General features: G+C 41.8%; 2 protein-coding genes and 1 long non-coding RNA gene across 3 annotated transcripts in view; 2 read left to right on the forward strand and 1 right to left on the reverse strand.

Moving 5' to 3' along the window:
• LOC133537105 (claudin-like protein ZF-A89) overlaps window positions 1–1,596 on the reverse strand; it is a 30,052-nt gene extending 28,456 nt beyond the window's left edge. The window contains exon 1 of the mRNA XM_061877971.1: window positions 612–1,596. Coding sequence (XP_061733955.1) covers window positions 625–1,296 — 672 coding nt within the window. The 5' untranslated portion in view covers window positions 1,297–1,596 and the 3' untranslated portion in view covers window positions 612–624. The remainder of the gene's footprint in view (window positions 1–611) is intronic.
• LOC133537106 (uncharacterized) overlaps window positions 1–3,854 on the forward strand; it is a 17,802-nt gene extending 13,948 nt beyond the window's left edge. Inside the window, exon 2 of the long non-coding RNA XR_009802604.1 lies at window positions 2,690–3,854. This is a non-coding gene — a long non-coding RNA (uncharacterized LOC133537106). The remainder of the gene's footprint in view (window positions 1–2,689) is intronic.
• A 15,179-nt stretch (window positions 3,855–19,033) lies between these two features.
• The window catches only part of LOC133537107 (contactin-5-like), a 125,080-nt gene continuing 117,683 nt past the window's right edge, over window positions 19,034–26,430 (forward strand). The window contains exon 1 of the mRNA XM_061877972.1: window positions 19,034–19,333. The gene's annotated coding sequence lies outside the window, so the exon portion shown is untranslated. The remainder of the gene's footprint in view (window positions 19,334–26,430) is intronic.

Consider the following 26,430-nt stretch of genomic DNA (forward strand, 5'->3'; position numbering starts at 1 on the left):
ATATATATATATATATATATATACACACATATTTATACACAAACATACGTGTATATGTATGTATATGTATATATTTATATATAGATGTGTGTGTGTGTGTATTTATGTATGTATGTATATATATATTTATATATATATATATATATATATGTATGTATGTATGTGTATATATATATATATATATATATATATATATATATATATATATATATATATATATGTATGTGTGTGTGTGTTCGCGTTCCTGTGTAGTTGGCCCTTCTTTAGTCGAAAAAGTTGGGCCCCGGGGTCAAAAAAGGTTAAGAACCCCTGATCGAAACGATTGATTTTATACATAAAGACATAAGTTTACTGGCCTCTCACAAGATGAGTATTGATCCATATCCAAAAGTCTGCCTTCAGTCTAATAAGAATGCACAGATGTATTTACTGTTGTTGTAATTATTGTAGAACTGCACTGCTGTTAGTAGTTTGTTACCTGAGTCAGCAAAAAACGCACAACAAAGTATAAAATGATACAATTATTTCCTTAAATACACACAATCATCATTCTAGAAATCAAGTCCAATGTCGGTGGATTTCAGAGCAGAAGAATATAAAGAAAGACGAACCAGGAAGCAGACGTCAAACGTATTCATGAACCTTGTGGAAGCTGGACGGCGCCCTCCCGCTGCGCACGCTGCTGGCGCCCACCAGGTAGGTGCCCGCGTAGGGCCGGTACTCCTTGGACCTGCGCTTGTGGTAGCTGAGGACCAAGACCACGCCGGCGGCCAGCAGGAGGCCGCAGGTGGCCCAGCCGATGAAGAGCGACGCCCCCAGCTCCCGCTTGCGCGAGTCCACCACCGTGGGGTTGTAGAAGTCCCGGATGACGGTGTGCGCTACCCAGCACACGGGGATGAGCGCTAGTAGGCAGGCCAGCAGGAACAAGCTGGCGGCGAAGGCCAGGGTGACGTTCTTGGCCCTCGGGTGGTCCTCGCAGCACGTGGTCCTCTTCATGGTGAAGCCGGCCACAAACAAGGCCACGACCACCAGCACGGCGGCGACCACCATGAGGCCGCGGGCGGCCTGCAGCTCGGGCGGCAGAATGAGCAGCGAGTCGTAGACCTTGCACTGCATCTTTATGTCGGCCTGGTTGTAGCAGTTCATCCACAGGCCCTCCCACAGCACCTCCATCACGATCAGGTTAGCGCCGATGAAGGCCGACACCCTCCACATGGGCATGGCCGCGGCCGCCACCACGCCGAACAGGCCCAAGAAGCCCAAAACCATGGCCAGGATTTCCAGCTTCGCCCTCATGCTCCAAACGGCGGTGCGGCCTCGCCTCGGGTGCGTCTGTCTTCGAATACAGCCACTCTTCAGTGTGTGTCGTCTTTTCTTTTTTTTTTTCTCGGCTGATGATATCGCCACGTTTGCTATGTCATCATTCTGGTTTCTCAGAGGCCGCTTCACCTCACTAGATTCATTTATATCGCACTTTTGAAAACAACCTCGGTCGGCCAAAGTGTTGTACAGACAAAAAAGTGCACGCAGAAGGATGAACAAAGTACAATGTGTCACTTAAAAATATTCCAATGTAACCTAAATGAGTCTGCACTTTACCCTGATGCTGCGCCAAGTTTGCCAACCTGCTTGGATGCTGAAACCAGTCCTGATTGTTACTATCGGTCATGGCCAGGCCCATTCAGGAGGTTTGTGAGGAATATTGATGAAGCTCGTTAGTGTTTCAAACTCAGTGCATTCCAAAGACGTGAGCAATAATCATTTGTCACATGTCAGCCGCTTCCTTTGTTTTTATTTATTTTTTATTTATATTTCCTTTCTTTACATATTAGCTATTTCCTTTTTTATTTCAATGTATTTTTATTGTTTCATGTGATTTTTTTTCTTCTTTCATTTCAGCTGTTTCCTTTTTTAATATTATCTAACCCAAATTTATTTTTGAATTATAATTTAGAATTTCTCTTGTCAGCTATTCCCCTTTTCTTTTATTTTTTATTTAAATGTGTTTTTATTTTGTATTACATTTTTTATGTCATCAATTTATTTTTTAATGTCAGCTATTTTTTTTTTTCAATCTAAATGCGTTTATTTGTTATTAAGTTTTTTTATTGATTAATTAGTTCATGTCATCTATTTTCTGGCTATTTATCATTTATTTAAATCTATAATTTTTTTGTAGTTATTTTATCCCCTCATTTTTTCATGTCAGCTATTCCCTTTGTCATTTATTTTGTATTTAAATGTATTTTCATTTTATATATATTTTTAATGCTATTTTTCATGTCAGCTATTTTCTTTTTATTTATTTATTTTTCTATCTAGATGTATTCATTTTTTATCAATTTAATTAATTAGATTTTTTCATGTCTGCTGTTTTCTTTATTAATTACTTTTTTAAATATAAATATATTTCTTTTTTAGTGATTTTTTTAATTTAAAGATATTTTCATTTTACATTTAAATTGTATTCATTCATTTTTTTAAATGTCAGCTATTGACTTTTTAAAATTATTATTTCAATTTATTTTCATTTTTTAATTAGATTTTTTTTTAAATTGTATTTATTTTTACTTATTTTGCATGTCAACTATTTGTGTTCGAACCGGCAATTCACTTGCTTGCGTTTCACTCCAGATAAGAACAACAATTGCATGTTTCCAAACTGACTATTTTGCCTTTCCCCCACTAGGTTAGCACCAGGCAGAAAAAGCAAAGCGAAAGAACTCAGCAGAAGTTCCCAAAAACAGGAACAGAAACCCAAAAGCCGGTCTGACGGGTTTGCCGAGTGATACCAGCTGAACTGCCTTCAAGTAAACACACACACGCACGCACACGCACACACACACTTTCTAAGGTAAACATCCTTCATGGTGACATCATAATTGTCAGTCAAAGCTGAAATGGCCTGAAATGCTAACAATTAACACGGTGTTCGGTAGTGTCCGATAAAAACAAATACCACCATTATAGCTACAACAGTTTGCATGCATCAAGTATCAAAATATTGACTGTGAACTATATACCTGCAAATATGGTAATTGATAACATGCTAAAGTTAGAATGCCAACTGTAAATATGTGTCAAAAAACAAAATATATAACTAAGTTGGAGACGTGCAAGAATAGATTAGAAAATAAAAACATTGTTTTTTTAGCACCGGACTAAAGAGTGCACCAGTATACAAGCCACACCCACTAAATTTAAGTAGAACATTTTTTCCATATATAAGTTGCACCAAACTATAAGTCACATATATATACATTGTGAAATGAGTTAGTGACACAGAAATGTTTATTTACATACCTTAATTTGTTTTCAAATGGCGTCTGTAAAAGAGCGGTAAAACGGCTGATCAAACAAAACAGAACTCATGGTCATGGACCCACTAGCTGCGCAAGCTAGCTCTCCAATCAGCACAACAGGCTCAATAACTCCACAGGTGATGTTTTGGTGACTTTACTGAGGAATTGGTGAAAGTGAAACTATACAAAAAGAATGTAAGTTAATAATACTAACACAGACACTCATAAACGTGTAAGCATATTAGCTAATGCTAACGACGCTAGCTTGATTGCATTACAAAATGCAAATATGCATGAAAAACACTCCTACAGACATCACACATGGGACGCTTTAGTCAGTAAGAATTGTTTTAGTTATATTGTAAAACTTACAATTGTTGCTTGGAGTGATGAATGAAGAATCCATATGAGTAGAAACGCTATGGACGGAACGGCACTTGTACTTCCTGTAACTTAAAAGCACTAAATGGAAGGACACTGCAGCGCCTGCAGTGAGTGAACTCATCCAAAGAATGGCGTCATGGCACCAACAATAAAAACACCTTCTCAGTTCATTGGCTTGTTTTTTTTCCCAATTATTTTTTTATGATTTTAATGCTTTTGAGTTTTCTCATAATGGCTTTTTTGCCGATATCCGATATTCCGAGATTGTCCAATTCTTAATTACCGATACCGATATCTACAGTCGTGGAATTAACACATTATTATGCCTAATTTTGTTGCGATGCCCCGCTGGATGCATTAAAGGGGAACATTATCACCATTTCAGAAGGGTTAAAACCAATAAAAATCAGTTCCCAGTGGCTTATTTTATTTATCGAAGTTTTTTTCAAAATTTTACCCATCCCGGAATATCCCTAAAAAAAGCTTTAAAGTGCCTGATTTTTGCTATCTGTGAAGCCACCATCCATTTTCCTGTGACGTCATCCAGTGCTGCCAGTACAAACAAATGGTGGATAGCACAGCAAGATATAGCGACATTAGCTCGCATTCAAACTCAGATTTCAGCGGCTTAAGCGATTCAACAGATTACGCATGTATTGAAACGGATGGTTCGAGTATGGAGGCAGATAGCGAGAATGAAATTGAAGAAGAAACTGAAGCTATTGAGCGAATTGCTATTGACGCTATTCGGCCATGTCTGCCTTAGCATCGGCGGTAAAATGTGCAGACCAAACGATCGGGATTTTTGCATCTGATGACACTGGAGCAACTTAAATCCTGCCCAAATGATTACATTTCTTGCAGTTGCACTTTGATAAACGTTGTTCTTAAACTGTTTGACTATTTGCTCATGCAGTTGTGGACAAAGGGGTGTACCTCGCCCCATCCTTTCTTGTGAAAATACATTTTTGGGGAAGCTGTTTTTATACCCAATCATGGCTCCCACCTGTTCCCAATTAGCCTGCACACCTGTGGGATGTTCCAAATAAGTGTTTGATGAGCATTCCTCAGTATTTATTGCCACCTTTCGCATCTTCTTTGTCACGTGTTGCTCGCATCAAATTCTAAAGTTAATGATTATTTGCAAAAAAAAAAAAAGTTTATCGGTTTCAACATCAAATATTTTGTCTTTGTAGCATATTCAACTGAATATAGGTTGAAAATAGTTTGCAAATCATTGTATTCTGTTTATATTTACATTAACACAATTTCCCAACTCATATGGAAATGGGGTTGTTATATCACTAGCATACACACGCACACACGCACACATACACACACACACACAGCACAATGAGCTAACACACACACCGCAAAATGAGGTAACGTTACACAAAAAGTTAATTAGCCTTCACCTCAAGCCAGGACTGCGAGCGAGCTGAGCTGCAGTTTGTTTCTCGAACGTCATCTAGAACGCTGACTGGGAGGTGTTTATTATAATTTGGGGAGAGTCCGCTGCTCACCTGCTAAACACCTATCTGCTCCACGCTGAAGCGCTGACTACATGTGCTCTGAATACGCACTGCTGATTGGCTGTTACCGCTATTAATGTAACCAATCAGATGGTTGTGTGGGTAGGACAATGCTGGGTGCTGTGTAGGAGACAGAGGCAGAAAGCAGAGCAGCTTGTTAAGACTTTAGATTAGGTGGCTACTTCATATGTTCGTTTGGAAACTCGTTCGGTACACCTCCAAACCGAACAGTAACCCCTGTACCGAAACGGTTCCATACAAATACACGTACTGTTATACCCCTAATTTTTATATTGCTTTTTTTTATCTTTGGTATGAACATTATTATGTAACATAAGTTATTATTTTTTGGGTTCTTTATTGTTACTATTTTTGTATTATGACATTTTATTATTTGATCATGTTGTACTGCATTTTAATCTTTTGTTTTGTGATGTTTTGATGTTTTTTGCCTGGACCCCAGGAAGAATAGTCTCCACTGCGGTGTAGACTGAGGATTCTTAACAAACTAAACTAAAATAAACTAAACTAAACTAAACAGGCCCAGAGCAAAATACTACCACCATCATGCTTGATGGGAGGTGTGGTGTTCCTGGGATTAAAGGCCTCACCTTTTCTTCTCCAAACATATTGCTGGGTATTGTGGCCAAACAGCTCAATTCTTGTTTCATCTGACATCACATGGACAAAGAAAATACCTTCAGGAGGAAAGTTCTGTGGGCAGATAAAACAACAATTGAATGTTTTTTTTGACCAACAAGTATGTGCTCCAATCACTCTATCGCAAAAAAAATGAGAGCTGTAGAAATGATTGGAAACTCAAGACAACCATGACATTATGTTCCTTACATCCATCCATCCATCCATTTTCTACCGCTTATTCCCTTTTGGGGTCGCGGGGGTCGCTGGCGCCTATCTCAGCTACAATCGGGCAGAAGGCGGCGTACACCCTGGACAAGTCGCCACCTCATCGCAGGGCCAACACAGATAGACAGACAACATTCACACTCACATTCACACACTAGGGCCAATTTAGTGTTGCCAATCAACCTATCCCCAGGTGCATGTTTTTGGAAGTGGGAGGAAGCCGGAGTACCCGGAGGGAACCCACGCATTCACGGGGAGAACATGCAAGCTCCACACAGAAAGATCCCGAGCCTGGATTTTGAACCCAGGATTGCAGGACCTTCGTATTGTGAGGCAGACGCACTAACCCCTCTGCCACCGTGAAGCCCATGTTCCTTACAAGTGTATGTAAACTTCTGACCATAACTGTATACTGTGTAACAATATAGAATTTTGCTGACAGATTATAATTTATTCTTATTTGTTTGTTATAGTTAAGATTGATATTTAAACATTTACATTTCAATTACATTGTTAAAATATAATAGATAATATAATAATGATGTAATTATTATATAAAATGTTATTATATAATATTGCTATATTATATGTATTATTATTATATAAGAAATGTAATAGAAATACAAGTTTATTGCATCTGAAAAATATGCATTATTATTACATGTTTTCTGTACATCTGTGATTAATTTGCTGTCAAAAAATGTTGGGAATAATATCGTCGGCAATAATTAGTTGGTTAATGAATCGTCTAGCAGAATTTGTTATCGGTCAAGTCCTAATTGTGTTACTGTTTTTGATTGAGCAGGAAGTCAGTGAAGTGGTAAAATGCACCACTAGAGGGCTGCAAAGAGTTAGTTTGGTCTCCACATAATGATTGTTTGTGTGTCCTGCACTTTGTTTCCATTTTCTCTTATCATTCACAGTCCTTATGTAAAACATTTATCTTTCTGTTTTTCATGCATTTTAAATCGAAATGTACAAGGTTTGCTTACAATTTGACCATGAAGCCCTGTAGAAAACATCCAAAAAAACACCAACAATACCCCATTAACATGTGTTTTTTGATTAATTGTGGTAGAGGAGTTTGCGTGTCCCAATGATCCTAGGAGCTATGTCCGGGGGCTTTATGACCCCTGGTAGGGTCTCCCAAGGCAAACAGGTTCTAGGTGAGGGATCAGACAATGAGCAGCTCGAAAACCTCTATGAAGAAGACAAAACATGGACCCAGATTTCCCTCGCCCGGACGCGGGTCACCGGAGCCCCCCTCTGGAGCCAGGCCCGGAGGTGGGGCACGATGGCGTTCCCATGGCCACCAGGAGGTGTTCAGGTCATGTCCAACCGGTAGGAGGCCACGGGGAAGACCCAGGACACGTTGGGAAGACTATGTCTCCCGGCTGGCCTGGGAACGCCTCGGGATCCCCCGGGAAGAGCTAGACGAAGTGGCTGGGGAAAGGGAAGTCTGGGTTTCCCTGCTTAGGCTGTTGCCCCCACGACCCGACCTCGGATAAGAGGAAGAAGATGGATGGCTGATTGATACTTTTATTAGTAGATTGCACAGTTCAGTACATATTCCGTACAATTGACCACTAAATGGTAACAGCCCGAAGAGGCAACGTGGGTCACCCCTCCAATGGGCTCACCACCCATAGCAGGGGCCATAGAGGTCGGGTGCAATGTGAGCTGGGAGGCAGCCGAAGGCAGGGCACTTGGCGGTCCGATCCTCGGCTACAGAAGCTAGCTCTTGGGACGTGGAACGTCACCTCACTGGGGGGGAAAGAGCCTGAGCTAGTGCGCGAAGTGGAGAAGTTCCGGCTGGATATAGTCGGACTCACTTCGACGCACAGCAAGGGCTCTGGAACCACTTCTCTCGAGAGGGACTGGACCCTCTTCCACTCTGGCGTTGCCGACAGTGAGAGGCGACGGGCTGGGGTGACAATTCTGGTTGCCCCCCGGCTTAAAGCCTACACGTTGGAGTTCAACCCAGTGGATGAAAGGGTAGCCTCCCTCCGCCTTCGGGTGGGGGGACGGGTCCTGACTGTTGTTTGTGCTTACGCACCAAACAGCAGTTCAGAGTACCCACCCTTTTTGGGTACACTCGAGGGAGTACCTTAAGGCTCTGGATGCTGTGGGGCTGTCTTGGTTGACAAGACTCTGCAGCATCGCGTGGACATCGGGGGCGGTACCTCTGGATTGGCAGCCCGGAGTGGTGGCCCCTCTCTTTAAGAAGGGGGACCCGGAGGGTGTGTTCCAACTATTGTGGGATCACACTCCTCAGCCTTCCCGGTAAGGTCTATTCAGGTGTACTGGAGAGGAGGCTACGCCGGATAGTCGAACCTCGGATTCAGGAGGAACAGTGTGGTTTTCGTCCTGGTCGTGGAACTGTGGACCAGCTCTGTACTCTCGGCAGGGTTCCTGAGGGTGCATGGGAGTTTGCCCAACCAGTCTACATGTGCTTTGTGGACTTGGAGAAGGCATTCGACCGTGTCCCTCGGGAAGTCCTGTGGGGAGTGCTCAGAGAGTATGAGTCGGACTGTCTCATTGTGGCGGCCCGCTCCCTGTACGATCAGTGCCAAGGCTTGGTCCGCATTGCCGGCAGTAATTCGAACACATTTCCAGTGAGGGTTGGACTCCGCCAAGGCTGCCCTTTGTCACCGATTCTGTTCATAATTTTTATGGACAGAATTTCTAGGCGCAGTCAAGGCGTTGAGGGGTTCCGGTTTGGTGACCGCAGGATTAGGTCTGTGCTTTTTGCAGATGATGTGGTCCTGATGGCTTCATCTGACCGGGATCTTCAGCTCTCACTGGATTGGTTCGCAGCCGAGTGTGAAGCGACCGGAATGAGAATCAGCACCTCCAAGTCCGAGTCCATGGTTCTCGCCCGGAAAAGGGTGGAGTGCCATCTCCGGGTTGGGGAGGAGACCCTGCCCCAAGTGGAGGAGTTCAAGTACCTAGGAGTCTTGTTCACGAGTGAGGGAAGAGTGGATCGTGAGATCGACAGGCGGATCGGTGCGGCGTCTTCAGTAATGCGGACGTTGTACCGATCCGTTGTGGTGAAGAAGGAGCTGAGCCGGAAGGCAAAGCTCTCAATTTACCGGTCGATCTACGTTCCCATCCTCACCTATGGTCATGAGCTTTGGGTCATGACCGAAAGGATAAGATCACGGGTACAAGCGGCCGAAATGAGTTTCCTCCGCCGGGTGGCGGGGCTCTCCCTTAGAGATAGGGTGAGAAGCTCTGCCATCCGGGAGGAACTCAAAGTAAAGCCGCTGCTCATCCACATCGAGAGGAGCCAGATGAGGTGGTTCGGGCATCTGGTCAGGATGCCACCCGAACGCCTCCCTAGGGAGGTGTTTAGGGCACGTCCAACCGGTAGGAGGCCACGGGGAAGACCCAGGACACATTGGGAAGACTATGTCTCCCAGCTGGCCTGGGAACGCCTCGGGATCCCCCGGGAAGAGCTAGACGAAGTGGCTGGGGAAAGGGAAGTCTGGGTTTCCCTGCTTAGGCTGTTGCCCCTGCGACCCGACCTTGGATAAGAGGAAGAAGATGGATGGATGGATGGATGATTGATACTTTTATTAGTAGATTGCACAGTTCAGTACATATTCCGTACAATTGACCACTAAATGGTAACACCCGAATAAGTTTTTCAACTTGTTTAAGTCGGGGTCCACGTTAATCAATTCATGGTGACCTAAATATTAACAAGTATGAGCAATATTGTTATTATAAGCGCCAACGCTGCGGAACTACTTTTACATACATACTTACATTATGTATATATTACATGTTATTATGAATGTTACTACATTACATACATCATGTATATATTACAAAACCCAAAAGCAGTGAAATTGTCACGTTGTGTAAATGGTAAATAAAAATAGAATACAATGATTTGCAAATACTTTTCAACTTATATTCAATTGAATAGACTACAAGGACACGATATTCAACGTTTGAACTGGAAAACAAATTTTTTGCAAACATTAGCTCATTTGGAATTTGATGCCTGCAACATGTTTCAAAAAAGCTGGCACAAGTGCCAAAAAAGACTGAGCAAGTTGAGGAATGCTCACCAAAACTTATTTGGAACATCCCACAGGTGAACAGGCTAATTGGGAACAGGTGGGTGCCATGATTGGGTATAAAAGCAGCCTCCATGAAATGCTCAGTCATTCACCAAGAAGGATGGGGCGAGGGTCAACACTTTGTCAACATATGCCTGAGCAAATTGTGCAACAGTTTAAGAACAACATTTCTCAATGAATTTCACCATCTACTGTCCGTAATATCGTCAAAAGGTTCAGAGAATCCGGATAAATCACTGCACGTTAGTGGCGATGCCCGTGACCTTCAATCCTTCAGGCTTTACTGCTTCAAAAAATGACATTAGTGTTTAAAGGATATCACCACATGGGCTCAGGAACATTTCAGAAAACCTCTGTAAGTAACTACAGTCCGTCGCTACATCTGTAAGTGCTAGTTAAAACTTTACTATGCAAAGCAAAAGCGATTTATCAACAACACCCAGAAACGCTGTCGTCTCCACTGTGCCTGAGCTCATCTAAGATGGACTGCTGCAAAGTGGAAAAGTGTTCAGTGGTCTGATATATGCATTAAAATTGGTTTTCTTTTGTATTATTTTGTTAAATAAATGAAGTAACGTTTATGACAACCTTTTTCCAAAACACAATATAGAATGTGAGATATGACAGGATAATGCGTATATTTATCATTTGTTTTTACAACAGTTACAAAAAAGCGTGACCCCTAAAATGTACTGTGGGACCCCATTTGTATGACTCGATGGGGTCCCTGGGACCCCATTTTGAAAATTCCTAGCGCCAACACTGATGGAGTATCAGTGCGTGCAAAACAGCAGCAGGCAGCTGTGGCCCGCGGGCCGCTTTTAATACTAATCAAATATCTTCAAATATCTCATAACTGGGCTACTGTGTGGAACCATTTCCCTTGTGGATCAATAAAGTTGGTCTCAGTCTAAGTTTCGAAAATGCTTTTTTTGACAGCTGCAGCTGCGGCTAATGTCCACCAGAGAGCGTTTTTCCTTCCAAAGTCTATTGCTGTCAATAAAAGACACTAAACAATAGCCAGTTTTTCCCTCATAAGTCTGGTCCTATAGATAAGAGACACTTGGAAATAATGCTTCTTTTATGGGTGCAGATGCGGCAGCGGTCCACAGCAGGGCTTCAATTCCCCGCTGCTTTTTTATTTTCCTTTTTTTCCCCAGGTCACCTGTCAGTCATCCTGGGGGTCTTTTTGACCTTTCCCCCATGTTGGGGAATTGGCATCCCTCTTGTGGACTAATGTTCAAAAATACTACCCCGGGATGACTCACAGTATTAGGCAAGGCCTAAATAAGCCCCAAACAGCCCAAAATGTGGGGGGAAGGAAAAGACAATTTACAAAAAAATTGTATTTTCCTTCCCCCCACATTTTGGGCTATTTGGGGCTTATTTAGGCCTTCCCTAACGCTGTGAGTCATCCCGGGGAGTATTTTTGAACGTTAGTCCACAAGAGGATTCCCATTCCCCGCGAACACCTGCCTGTCTGCTCAGCTCCTCCAAAATGAGGCAAAAGGATTTAACGGTGATGCCCAGAAGGTGCAGGACTCATCCCAGCCATGGAAATGGGTGCAGCTGCTTCAGGCGGCCACCGGAGGCCCCTAATTCCCCGGAAATACCTGCTGGACTCCTCTGCCTTACCAAAATACCCCAAACGGTCTAAAAATAGGCCCCAAAAGGGCTCCAATTACCCGGGAACACCTGCTGGACTCCTCTGCTTCACCAAAATATGCCAAAGTGTTTAAAAGATGACCTCATTTCCCTGGGAACACATGCTGGACTCCTCTGCTTCACCAAAATATGCCAAACTGTTTAAAATGAAGCCCATAAATGCCTCCAATTCCCCAGGAACACCTGTTAGACTCCATTGCCTCACCAAAATAGGCCAAACTGTTTAAAAAGATGCACAGCAAGAGGACTCCAATTCCCCAGGAACACCTGCTGGACCCTTCAGCATCACCAAAATATCCCAATATGTTTAAAAAGATGCCCCTAAAAGGGACCCAAATCCCTGGGGACACCTGCTGGTATCCTCTGTCCCACCAAAATACGCGAAACTGTTTAAAAAGATGCCCCGAAAATGCCTCCAAATCCCCAGGAACACCTGCTGGACTTCATAGCCTCACCAAAATAGGCCAAACTGTTTAAAAAGATGCCCACAAAAGGACTCCAATTTCCCAGGAACACCCGCGTAACTCCTCTGCCTCACCAAAATAGGCCAATCTGTTTAAAAAGATGCCCAACAAGAGGACTACAATTCCCCGGGAACACCTGTTGGACCCTTCAGCATCACCAAAATATGCTAATCTGTTTAAAAAGATGCCCCTAAAAGGAACCCAAATCCCCGGGGACACCTGCTGGACTCATCTGTCTCACCAAAATACGCGAAACTGTTCAAAAAGATGCCCCGAAAATGCCTCCAAATCCCCAGGAACACCTGTTGGACTCCATAGCCTCACCAAAGTAGGCCAAACTGTTTAAAAAGATGCCCCCAAAATGCCTCCAAATCCCCAGGAACACCTACTGGACTCCAGAACTATGACACCTGTGAAGTGAAAACCATTTCAGGTGACTACCTCTCGAAGCTCATGGAGAGAATGCCAAGAGTGTGCAAAGCAGTAATCGCAGTAAAGGGTGGCTATTTTGAAGAAATTCGATAATAAAACATGTTTTCAGTTATTTCACCTTTTTTGTTAAGTATATAACTCCACATGTGTTCATTCGTAGTTTTGATGTGACAGACTACAATGTAAATAGTCATGAAAATACAGGAAACACATTGAATGAGAAGGTGTGTCCAAACTTTTGGCCTGTATGTATGTAGGCACTGTATGTACACCTTATTTCCTTGAATAGCCGCCGGGCATGTAATATGCGCCTGCCTTGAACCACTGCCGGGTCAAACTCGCTCCCCAAATTTATTAGCGCATGCTTACTTTTACCACCGGTTCAAGTTCGTGACGTCACGAGTGACGCTTCTCCTGTCATCATTTTCAAAATGGCGGAGGAGGTTTTTTTTTGCTTTTACTATGTGTAAACCAGGGGTCTTGTTCCACAGCCATACAGATCACACTGATGGTTGTGATATAAAACAACTTTAACACTCTTACTAATATGCGCCACACTGTGAACCCACACCAAACAAGAATAACAAACACATTTCGGGAGAACATCGGCTCTCTGTAACACATCATAAATGCAACATAAGAATTACCCAGAATACCATGCATCCATGACTATTGGCTATATTATACACCCCGCTAGCACCAAACCCCACCCCCCACCCCCTTCCGTGCGTCGGTTGAGGTGGGCGGGGTTGGTGGCACGTGTATAATATCGCCAAGAGTCATGGATGCATGACATATAGAAAGGGCGAGGAACAGAATAGGTGTCCCTCAGTCAATTATTGCAATCAACCATTTGTCCATTAAAGAACAACTGATTGCGGAAGCTTCTGATGGGCGTGCTGGACCTGATTCAGACAAGGGGAGTACTGGTGGAGAGACTTGTAGGGTCGGGGTAGAAGGATAGAGCTCTGGAGAAGTCTGTGAAGAATACAGAGGTAATTTTATTTGAAATTCATTAAATGTCAGCCACATCATATTGATACCTGATTATTGCTGCCCTACAGAAGGCAAAGAGGAACTATCCCTGAGACTCTGGCTTGATGTGGTGCCACAGACACCAACCAAGAGTCCTGGGCTGCCTTTAAACACCTTATTTCACTAAGTACAATTTTACATGCTAGAAAGTAAATATGAAATGGGTAAATGTTGCCATACCACAATTTTTATGACGTATTTTTTTATCGGTATTTAAAACCTTAATTTTCTAACATAGTTGTTCTGAACTGATCTTGGGAAGGAGCAGGACAAAGTAGCATTACAAATTATTAGTTTTACCCACTATTGGGTCAAGGAGTGCTAAATTGTTCAACCCAATAGTTAGGTTTGGAATAACCCAACTTTGAAGTGAGCATAACTCAACTTTTGGGTTATATAAATTAAACCGAATAGTTTGTTTGGAAATAACCCAACATTGAGTCATCATAACTCAACTTTTGGGTTAAAAAATTCGACCCAAATGTCAGGTTGAAAAAAGCAACCCAAAATGTTGGGTTAAAATAACCCAAATAAGGGGTTCATCCTTTTCTGAACCAACAGTTGGGTTAAAATTGTGTCATTTTTTTAACCCAACATTTTTGGTGTGCAGGTAAGACAAGTATTGAATTACTGTAACACTGGTACGTGCAGGTAAGACAAGTATTGCATTAATGTAACAGGTACGTGCAGGTAAGACAAGTATTGAACTGATGTTACACAGGTACGTGCAGGTAAGACAAGTATTGAACAGGTATGCACTGACTTTATTTGGTAAGATTACAATGATAGTAAAACATAATAAAAACGACTATAATTATGTTTTATGGAATGAAAATCATCAATATTTACCATTCCCACAATCATTATAATAATGATAATAATAACTATTATGATAATATTAATACTACTAATAACAATGATGTGTTGATAATGTCATTAATAATCATAATAACAATATTAATAATAATAAAAGCAATAATAACAAAATAATAATTATAAGAATAGTAAAACTCTTGAATAACATTTGCATCAGATCGTACAAGATCACCACGAAGACATTGTTGTAGAAATCAAACAACTGAATATTTATTGTTGATGAGCATATAGGTGTACCTAATGTTGTGTCCATTGAGAGTTGTACCTAATTAGTTACACGAATCCTAGTTTTTTAAAATAATTTTTAAAATGTATTTATTTATTTTTGTGTGGCGTTGCGTGGGTTTTGCTTCCTATTGGGTGGGTGTGGCCCGGCCTTGTGCTGTGGAGTCTGTGTTGGTGACTTGGTGCGGTGTGTGTGTGTGTGTGTGTGTGTGCGTGCGTGCGTGCGCGCGTGCGTGTGTGTGTGTGTGTGTGTGTGCGTGTATGTATATTTCTGGGGATACGCTCCGGGCCTGCCTGTCAGGTGGGGGTCGGCGCCTCAGGCTACTGCATCTGGGCTGCATGTCCAGAGCTCCTGGGTCCCACCGTCCATCCCTTCCGGGTGCCCGTCTTGGTTGGGGCCTGCTGGGTCTAGTCCCCGCGTCTATTGTGGTAGCTTGGTGCTACAAGGTATTCCGAGGTGCTGCAAGTCGGCCAGCTATGGGGGCAGTGACCTTGTGTGTCAGCATGTCTGTGATCTTCTTTTAATTGTCTTTTATATATATATATATATATATATATATATATATATATATGTATATATAATGTATATATATGTATATATAATGTATATATATATATATATATATTTTTTTTTTTTTAGATATTTTATTATCCATCTGTACCAATTTCTGGTTGCGGGATCTTGGTGACAGGGAATAATCAGACTTGATTAGCAGACGTTTACATGATTTTTTTAACTTTCTACTGAGTGTCTCTCGTCCCCCTCAGTCTCTCTGGGCTCCCTCCTTCATCCAGGCTCCTCGCGCTGCTTTAAATAGAGAGACAGGTGATTAGACAACCTGTTCCAGCTAGATTATCCACTCACCTGCAGCTGCTTTGTAGCCGGCTTCCGCACATGCTCAGCCCACAGGCGACGCCTGTGTCCAGTGAGAGGTGTACCAAATGTAGTGTCCAGTGAGACCTAATGTAGTGTCCAGTGAGAGGTGTACCTAATGTAGTGTCCAGTGAGACCTAATGTAGTGTCCAGTGAGAGGTATACTTAATGTAGTGTCCAGTGAGAGGTGTACCTAATTTAGTGTCCAGTGAGAGGTATACCTATTGTAGTGTCCAGTGAGAGGTATACTTAATGCAGTGTCCAGTGAGAGGTGTACCTAATTTAGTGTCCAGTGAGAGGTATACCTATTGTAGTGTCCAGTGAGAGGTGTACCTAATGTAGTGTCCAGTGAAAAGTTTTCCCCTTTGTAGTGTCCAGTGAGACCTAATGTAATGTCCAGTGAGAGGTATACCTAATGTAGTGTCAAGTGAGAGATGTACCTAATGTAGTGTCCAGTGAGACCTAATGTTGTGTCCAGTGAGAGGTGTAGCAAATGTAGTGTCCAGTGAGAGGTGTAGCAAATGTAGTGTCCAGCGAGAGGTGTACCTAATGTAGTGTCCAGTGAGACCTAATGTAGTGTCCAGTGAGACCTAATGTAGTGTCCAGTGAGAGGTGTACCTAATGTAGTGTCCAGTGAGACCTAATGTAGTGTCCAGTGAGAGGTGTACCTAATTTAGTGTCCAGTGAGAGGTATACCTATTGTAGTGTCCAGTGAGAGGTGTACCTAATTTAGTGTCCAGTGAAAAGTTTTCCCCTTTGTAGTGTCCAGTGAGACCTAATGTAATGTCCAGTGAGAAGGTATACCTAATGTAGTGTCCAGTGAGAGATGTACCTAATGTAGTGTCCAGTGAGACCTAATGTAATGTCCAGTGAGAGGTATACCTAATGTAGTGTCCAGTGAGAGATGTACCTAATGTAGTGTCCAGTGAGACCTAATGTAGTGTCCAGTGAGAAGTGTACCTAATGTAGTGTCCAGTAAGAGGTGTACCTAATGTAGTGTCCAGTGAGAAGTGTACCTAATGTAGTGTCCAGTGAAAGGTGTACCTAATGTAGTGTCCAGTGAGAAGTGTACCTAATGAAGTGTCCAGTGAGACCTAATGTAGTGTCCAGTTAAAAGTGTACTTAATGTAGTGTCCTGTGAGACCTAATATAGTGTCCAATGAGAGGTGTACCTAATATAATGTCCAGTGAGAGGGCTACCTAATGCAGTGTCCAGTGAGACCCAATGCAGTGTCCAGTAAGAGGTGTGCCTAATGTAATGTCCAGTGAGAGGTTTACCTAATGTAGTGTCCAGTGAGAGGTGTGCCTAATGTAGTGTCCAGTGAGACGTCAAGTAATGTCCAGCGAGAGGTGTACCTAATGTAGTGTCCAGTGAGACCTAAAGTAGTGTCCATTGAAGCGGTGTACCTAATGTAGTGTCCAGTGATTGGTGTACCTAATGTAGTGTCCAGTGAGACCTAATGTGTCCATTGAGAGGTGTACCTAATGTAGTGTCCAGTGAAGCAGTGTACATAATGTAGTGTCCAGTGAGAGGTGCACTTAATCTAGTGTCCAGTGAGAGGTGTACCTAATGTAGTGTCCAGTGAGAAGTGTATCTAATGTAGTGTCCAGTGAGAAGTGTATCTAATGTAGTGTCCAGTGAGAGGTGTACCTAATGTAGTGTCCAGTGAGAGGTGTATCTAATGTAGTGTCCAGTGAGAAGTGTACCTAATGTAGTGTCCAGTGAGAGGTGTACCTAATGTAGTGTCCAGTGAGACCTAATGTGTCCATTGAGAGGTGTACCTAATGTAGTGTCCAGTGAAGCAGTGTACATAATGTAGTGTCCAGTGAGAGGTGCACTTAATCTAGTGTCCAGTGAGAGGTGTACCTAATGTAGTGTCCAGTGAGAAGTGTACCTAATGTAGTGTCCAGCGAGAAGTGTATCTAATGTAGTGTCCAGTGAGAAGTGTATCTAATGTAGTGTCCAGTGAGAGGTGTACCTAATGTAGTGTCCAGTGAGAGGTGTATCTAATGTAGTGTCCAGTGAGAAGTGTACCTAATGTAGTGTCCAGTGAGAGGTGCACTTAATCTAATGTCCAGTGAGAGGTGTACCTAATGTAGTGTCCAGTGAGAAGTGTACCTAATGTAGTGTCCAGTGAGAAGTGTATCTAATGTAGTGTCCAGTGAGAGGTGTACCTAATGTAGTGTCCAGTGAGAGGTGTATCTAATGTAGTGTCCAGTGAGAAGTGTACCTAATGTAGTGTCCAGTGAGAGGTGCACTTAATATAGTGTCCAGTGAGAGGTATACCTAATGTAGTGTCCAGTGAGAAGTGTACCTAATGTAGTGTCCAGTGAGAAGTGTACCTAATGTAGTGTCCAGTGAGAAGTGTATCTAATGTAGTGTCCAGTGAGAGGTGTACCTAATGTAGTGTCCAGTGAGACGTGTACCTAATGTAGTGTCCAGGGAGAAGTGTACCTAATGTAGTGTTTAGTGAGAGGTGTACCTAATGTAGTGTTTAGTGAGAGGTGTACCTAATGTAATGTCCAGTAAGAGGTGTACCTAATGTAGTGTCCAGGGAGAAGTGTACCTAATGTAGTGTCCAGGGAGAAGTGTACCTAATGTAGTGTCCAGTGAGAGGTGCACTTAATCTAGTGTCCAGTGAGAAGTGTACCTAATGTAGTGTCCAGGGAGAAGTGTACCTAATGTAGTGTCCAGTGAGAAGTGTACCTAATGTAGTGTCCAGTGAGAGGTGTACCTAATGTAGTGTTTAGTGAGAGGTGTACCTAATGTAATGTCCAGTGAGAGGTGTACCTAATGTAGTGTCCAGTGAGAAGTGTACCTAATGTAGTGTCCAGTGAGAAGTGTACCTAATGTAGTGTATAGTGAGAGGTGTACCTAATGTAATGTCCAGTGAGAGGTGTACCTAATGTAATGTCCAGTGAGATGTGTACCTAATGTAGTGTCCAGTGAGAAGTGTACCTAATGTAGTGTCCAGTGAGAGGTGCACTTAATCTAGTGTCCAGTGAGAAGTGTACCTAATGTAGTGTCCAGTGAGAAGTGTACCTAATGTAGTGTCCAGTGAGAGGTGCACTTAATCTAGTGTCCAGTGAGAAGTGTACCTAATGTAGTGTCCAGTGAGAAGTGTACCTAATGTAGTGTCCAGTGAGAGGTGTGCCTAATGTAATGTCCAGTGAGAGGTGTACCTAATGTAGTGTCCAGTGAGGTCGTCAATAAACACCAATGAGACATATTTCATATTTCATATTTTCTCCCTAAAAAGTGGAGGAGTGGCCAGAGGCGATGAAGACTCCTCGTCTTCCTCTTCCTCAGCAGCGAGGACCACCTTCCTCCTCCTCCTCCTCGTCACGTGGTACCTCGAACGTCCTCACGAGCACGTGCACCACGCACCAACACAGGAGGTTCTAAAAGGTTCTTCAAGGTTCTAGCCGGTTGGAATTCCTTCACGGATGTTTGCGAGCAGCGAGCGGACTTCTCTGGATTCTACTCGGCGTGTCTCCTTCCGCCGCAGGGGGGCGTCAAGCAGCGGGCGCAGCGGCGGCATAAGTCCGCCGGAGCAGCAGAGGAGCCGGGCGAGCAGGCGAGGCTGTGAGAGCAACTATTGTATTATCATATTTGTATTTATTGTTTGTAAACTCACATTTTATCATCATCTTTATATCTATATGTATTTATAGTGTGTAAACTAATATTTGTATTATATTTTATTGTGTGCCATGTACTGTTAAACTAATATTTTATTAACATATTTATATTTTCATGTATTTATTGTGTGTAAACTAACATTTGTATTTTTTTATTGTGTGCGATACTAGCAGTCCTTCAGAATGTTTATTTGAGTGGAATATCATGTGCGATACAAGCAGTCCTGCGGAGTGTTTACTTGTCTGTGATAGCATGTGCGATGCAAGCAGTACTGCAGAGTGTTTACTTGTGTGTGATATCATATGTGATACAAGAAGTCTTGCAGCGTGTTTACTTGTGTGTGATATCATGTGCGATACAAGCAGTCTTGCAGCGTGTTTACTTGTGTGATATGTGCGATACAAGCAGTCTTGCAGAGGGTTTTGTGTAATAGCATGTGCGATACAAGCAGTCCTGCAGTGTGTACTTTTTTGTGATAGCAAGTGCGATATAAGCAGTCCTGCAGAGTGTTTACTTGTGTGTGATATCATGTGCAATACAAGAAGTCTTGCAGCGTGTTTACTTGTGTGTGATATCATGTGCGATACAAGCAGTCTTGCAGAAAGTTTACTTGTGTGTGAAATCATGTTCGATACAAGCAGTCCTGTGGAGTGTTTACTTGTCTGTGATAGCATGTGCGATACAAGCAGTCCTGCAGAGTGTTTACTTGTGTGTGATATCATGTGCAATACAAGAAGTCTTGCAGCGTGTTTACTTTTTTGTGATATTATGTACGATACAAGCAATCTTGCAGCGTGTTTACTTGTGTTATATGTGCGATACAAGCAGTCTTGCAGAGGGTTTTTGTGTAATAGCATGTGCGATACAAGCAGTCCTGCAGTGTTTACTTTTTTGTGATAGCAAGTGCGATATAAGCAGTCCTGCAGAGTGTTTACCTGTGTGTGATATCATGTGCAATACAAGAAGTCTTGCAGCGTGTTTACTTGTGTGTGATATCATGTTCGATACAAGCAGTCCTGCAGAGTGTTTACTTTTTTGTGATATTATGTACGATACAAGCAGTCTTGCAGCGTGTTTACTTGTGTGATATGTGCGATACAAGCAGTCTTGCAGAGGGTTTTGTGTAATAGCATGTGCGATACAAGCAGTCCTGCAGTGTGTACTTTTTTGTGATAGCAAGTGCGATATAAGCAGTCCTGCAGAGTGTTTACTTGTGTGTGATATCATGTGCAATACAAGAAGTCTTGCAGCGTGTTTACTTGTGTGTGATATCATGTGCGATACAAGCAGTCTTGCAGAAAGTTTACTTGTGTGTGAAATCATGTTCGATACAAGCAGTCCTGTGGAGTGTTTACTTGTCTGTGATAGCATGTGCGATACAAGCAGTCCTGCAGAGTGTTTACTTGTGTGTGATATCATGTGCAATACAAGAAGTCTTGCAGCGTGTTTACTTTTTTGTGATATTATGTACGATACAAGCAATCTTGCAGCGTGTTTACTTGTGTTATATGTGCGATACAAGCAGTCTTGCAGAGGGTTTTTGTGTAATAGCATGTGCGATACAAGCAGTCCTGCAGTGTTTACTTTTTTGTGATAGCAAGTGCGATATAAGCAGTCCTGCAGAGTGTTTACCTGTGTGTGATATCATGTGCAATACAAGAAGTCTTGCAGCGTGTTTACTTGTGTGTGATATCATGTTCGATACAAGCAGTCCTGCAGAGTGTTTACTTTTTTGTGATATTATGTACGATACAAGCAGTCTTGCAGCGTGTTTACTTGTGTGATATGTGCGATACAAGCAGTCTTGCAGAGGGTTTTTGTGTAATAGCATGTGCGATACAAGCAGTCCTGCAGTGTTTACTTTTGTGTTATAGCATGTGCGATACAAGCACTTCTACAGAGTGTTTACCTGTCTGTGATAGCGTGTGCGATTCAAGCAGTCCTGCAGTGTATATTTAAGGGGCATATCATGTGCGATACCAGCAGTCCTGTGGAGTGTTTACTTGTCTGTGATAGCATGTGCGATACAAGCAGTCCTGCAGAGTGTTTACTTGTTTGTGATATCTACGATGCAGGCAGTCTTGCAGCGTGTGTACTTGTGTGTGATATGTGCTATACAAGCAGTCTTGCAGAGTGTTTACTTGAGTGGGATATCATGTGCGATACAAGCAGTCCTGCAGTTTTTTAACTTTTGTGATAACATGTGCGATACAAGCAGTCCTGCAGGGTGTTTACTTTAGTGTGATAGAATGTGCGATACTAGCAGTCCTGCACTGTTTTTATTTGAATGGGATATCATGTGCAATACAAGCAGCCCTGCAGTGTGTTTACTTGTGTGTCATATCATGTGCGATACAAGCAGAGTGTTTACCTCTACACAATAATAATGACAACATGATCGAGTTATCAAACATATTGATGAAGTGTTGTTGATGCTGACGAACACTTGTCGTCTTCTACAAATGACATCACAGTGTGTGCATGCAGGCAATAAATGTTTTGATTGAGGTCGTGAGGACAATGGAGGCACTGAAGGTGCAAAATATGCAAACAAGAGCAACAACAATCGGAGATAATTGTGTGAGGGAACGTCCTTAGGATTCATTTTCATGAATAGATTGACTTTTAACCTAATGACACTCCTTTGATAGCTTTAGCCTTTTTAGCTAACATTTAATTAGTGACACTCAATTGATGACTATTATATATGAGTATTATTGTAGTTATTATTATTCATTTTATTTTCATCAATACCGTATTTCCTTGAATTGCCGCCGGGGCACTGATAATTTAAAACCTTTTCTCACTCCTGTGCTTACACATAGCATGCGGTAAAAGTAAGCATGCGCTAATTATTTTAAAACCTTTTCTCACTCCGGCACTTACCAAAGGCATGCAGTAAAAATTTGAGTGTGATGTAAGCTTGGACCTTAAATCCTACTGAATAGCTCTTAATCTTCTTCCCTTTATGTGATTTCAAATTATCGGTATTGAAATCAGCCTCCTCCATTTTGAAAATGATGACGGGCGAAGTGTCACTCGTGACGTCACGAGTTTGACCAGGCGGTAATACTAAGCATGCGCTAATTATTTTGGGAAGCGAGTTGGACCCGGCAGTAATTCAAGGCAGGCGCATACTATATGCGCTGCGGCAATTAAAGGAAATACGGTATGTAGAATATATTTATATTATTCATATATTATATATTATTTATATAATATATTATATATATTATATTATTTATTATTATCATTGTTTATTGTGAGCGAACTGTGGCGCTGATTTTTCCCCAGGGATCAATAACGTTTTTTCTATTGTATTCTATTCTACTCTATCTATTCTAAACATTTTTTTGTTGTTGCAAATAATCATTATTTTAGAATTTGATGCCAGCAACACGTGACAAAGAAGTTGGGAAAGGTAGCAATAAATACTGTAAAAGTTGAGGAATGCTCATCAAACACTTATTTGGAATATCCCACAGGTGTGCAGGCTATTTGGGAAAAGGTGGGTGCCATGATTAGGTATAAAAACGCCTTCCCAAAAAATGCTCAGTCTTTCACAAGAAAGGATGGGGTGAGGTACACCCCTTTGTTCCACAACTGCGTGAGCAAATAGTCAAACAGTTTAAGAACATCCTTTCTCAAATTGCAATTGCAAGAAATTTTGAGATTTCAACATCTACGGTACATAATATCATCAAAAGGTTCAGAGAATCTGGAGAAATCTCTCCACGTAAGCGGCATGGCTGGAAACCAACATTGTATGACTAAGACCTTCGATCCCTCAGACGGCACTGTATCAAAAACCAACCTCAGTCTCTAAAGGTTATCACCACATGGGCTCAGGAACACTTCAGAAAATCACTGTCACTAAATACAGTTTTTCGCCACATCTGTAAGTGCAAATTAAAGCTCTACTATGCAAAGCGAAAGCCATTTATTAACAACATCCAGAAACGCCGCCGGCTTCTCTGGGCCCGAGATCATCTACAAACCCTGTTTCCATATGAGTTGGGAAATTGTGTTGGATGTAAATATAACTGGAATACAATTATTTGCAAATCCTTTTCAACCCATATTCAGTTGAATGCACTACGAAGACAAGATATTTTATTTTCAAATTCATAAACTTTTTTTTTTTGCTAATAATGATTAACTAAGAATTTCATTGCTCAAACACATGCCAAAGTAGTTGGGAAATGGCTTGTTCATCACTGTGTAACATCACCTTTTTTTTAAATAACACTCAATAAACGTTTGGGAACTGAGGAGACACATTTTTGAAGCTTTTCAGGTGGAATTCTTTCATATTCTTGTTTGATGTACAGCTTAAGTTGTTCCAAAGTCCGGGGTCTCTGTTGTCGTATTTTGGGCTTCAAAATTTTCAATGGGAGACAGGTCTGGACTGCAGGCAGGCCAGTCTAGTACCCGCACTCTTTTACTATGAAGCCATGCTGTTGTAACACGTGGTGTGGCATTGTCTTGCTGAAATAAGCAGGGGCGTCCATGATAACGTTGCTTGAATGGCAGTATATGTTGTTCTAAAACCTGGATGTACCATTCAGCCTTAATGGTGCCTTCACAGATGTGTAAGTTACCCATTCCTTGGGCACTAATGCACCCCCATACCATCACATATGCTGGCTTTTGAACTTTGCGCCTATAACAATCCGGATGGTTCTTTTCCTCTTCGTTCCCGAGGACACAAATGTCCACAGTTTTCAAAAACTATTTGAAATGTGGACTCGTCAGAACACAGAACACTTTTGCACTTTGCATCAGTCCATCTTAGATGATCTCGGGCCAAGAGAAGCCGGCGGCGTTTCTGGATGTTGTTGATAAATGGCTTTCGCTTTGCATAGTAGAGCTTTAACTTGCACTTACCGATGTAGTGACAAACTGTATTTAATGACAGTGGTTTTCTAAAGTGTTCCTGAGCCCATGTGGCGATATCCTTCAGAGATTGATGTCTGTTTTTGATACAGTGCTGTCCGAGGGATCGAAGGTCATGGTCATTCAATATTGGTTTCCGGCCATGCTGCTTACATGGAGTGATTTCTCCAGATTCTCTGAACCTTTTGATGAGATCATGGACCGTAGATGTTGAAATCCCTAAATTTCTTATAATTGCACTTTGAGAAACGTTGTTTTTAAACTGTTTGACTATTTGCTCACACAGTTGTGGACAAAGGGGTGTACCTCACCCCATCCTTTCTTGTGAAAGACTGAGCATTTTTTGGGAAGCTGTTTTTATACCCAATCATGGCATCCACCTGTTCCCGATTAGCCTGCACACCTGTTGGATGTTCCAAATAAGAGTTTGATGAGCATTCCTCAACTTTATCAGTATTTATTGCCACCTTTCCCAACTTTGTTGTCACATGTTACTGGCATCAAATTCTAAAGTTAATGATTATTTGCACGCAAAAAAAAGTTTATCAGTTTGAACATCAAATATCTTGTCTTTGCAGCATATTCAACTGAATATGGGTCGAAAATGATTTGCAAATCATTGTATTCCGTTTATATTTACATTTAAAACAATTTTCCAACTCATATGGAAACGGGGTTTGTAAGATGGACTGATGCAAAGGGCATAAGTGTCATCCAGGGAAGCGAACCATCCAGACTGTTATCGACGCAAAGTCAAAAGCCAGCATCTGTGATGGTATGGGGGTGCATTAGTGCCCAAGGCATGGGTAACTTACACATCTGTGAAGGCACCATTAATGCTGAAAGGTCCATACAGGTTTTGGAACAACATATGCTGCCATCCAAGCGCCGTCTTTTTCATGGACACCCCTGCTTATTTTAGCTAGACAATGCCAAGCCACATTAAGCACGTGTTACAACAGCGTGGCTTTGTAAAAAAAACGAGTGCGGGTACTTTCTTGGCCTAACTGCAGTCCAGACCTGTCTCCCATCGAAAATGTGTGGCGATTATGAAGCGTAAAATACGACAGTGGAGACCCCGGACTGTTGAACGATTGAAGCTCTACATAAAACAAGAATGGGAAAGAATTCCACTTTCAAAGCTTCAACAATTAGTTTCCTCAGTTCCCAAACGTTTATAGAGTGTTGTTAAAAGAAAAGGTGATGTAAGAAATTGGTGAACATGTTGGAGCCATGAAATTCTAAGTTAATTATTATTTGCAAAAAAAAAAAATGGTTTATGAGTTTAAACATCAAATATCTTGTCTTTGTAGTGCATTTAATTGAATATGGGTTGAAAAGGATTTGCAAATAATTGTATTCTGTTTATATTTACATCTAACACAATATCCCAACTCATATGGAAACAGGGTTTGTTGGTGCTTATTACCCTCTGCATTCATATTTTGCTGTTTGTTACGTTTTTGTTGTGTTTTGCTTGATTGTAAAAGATACACAACTATGAAGAGCAATGTTCATGCGTTGTTAATATTCAGTGTTTTATTGTTCATAGTTAATATTGTAAATCCCATTGTCTTTATCTTCTTGTACATTGCGGGTGTCCCATTCAGTAAAAAACTGTAAAATGTAATTCCGTTTTTTTAATGTGGTGTAGTTAGAACTTTTTTAGAACTCTATCGGACATCGTGACTTTTGTTATTGGTGTTCCTGGGAAAAAAAAGGGACCCAAACACATATACTGTACAGCAGATTTTTACAGCTAAATGTGTATACAGTATATAATTTATACACACATACACTTGGCCCCTCCCCCCCAAACACATTTTTTCTCTGAATGTGGCCCCCGGAGTCCAAATATTTGCCCACCTGTGACATAAATGCAGCAGAAAACCCAATACATATATACTTAACCAATTAACCACTTATTTTAGATACATATTTAAAAGCCATATCCAATATAAATGTATAGTTAATTTAGCAGCGAAAGAACTCAAATCTTAAAGGCTGTCTACTGGTAAAAAAAATGCCCCATTTCTGTCATGTTTTGTGGTCACGTTCTGTTTGGTTTTGGACTCATTGGGCACTCTTGTTTGTTTTGTCACCATGACTACCAATTAGTTTTCGACTGTGATGTCACGCACCTG

The sequence above is a fragment of the Nerophis ophidion genome, linkage group LG18 (assembly GCF_033978795.1).
Source record: "Nerophis ophidion isolate RoL-2023_Sa linkage group LG18, RoL_Noph_v1.0, whole genome shotgun sequence".
Taxonomy (NCBI): Eukaryota; Metazoa; Chordata; class Actinopteri; order Syngnathiformes; family Syngnathidae; genus Nerophis; species Nerophis ophidion.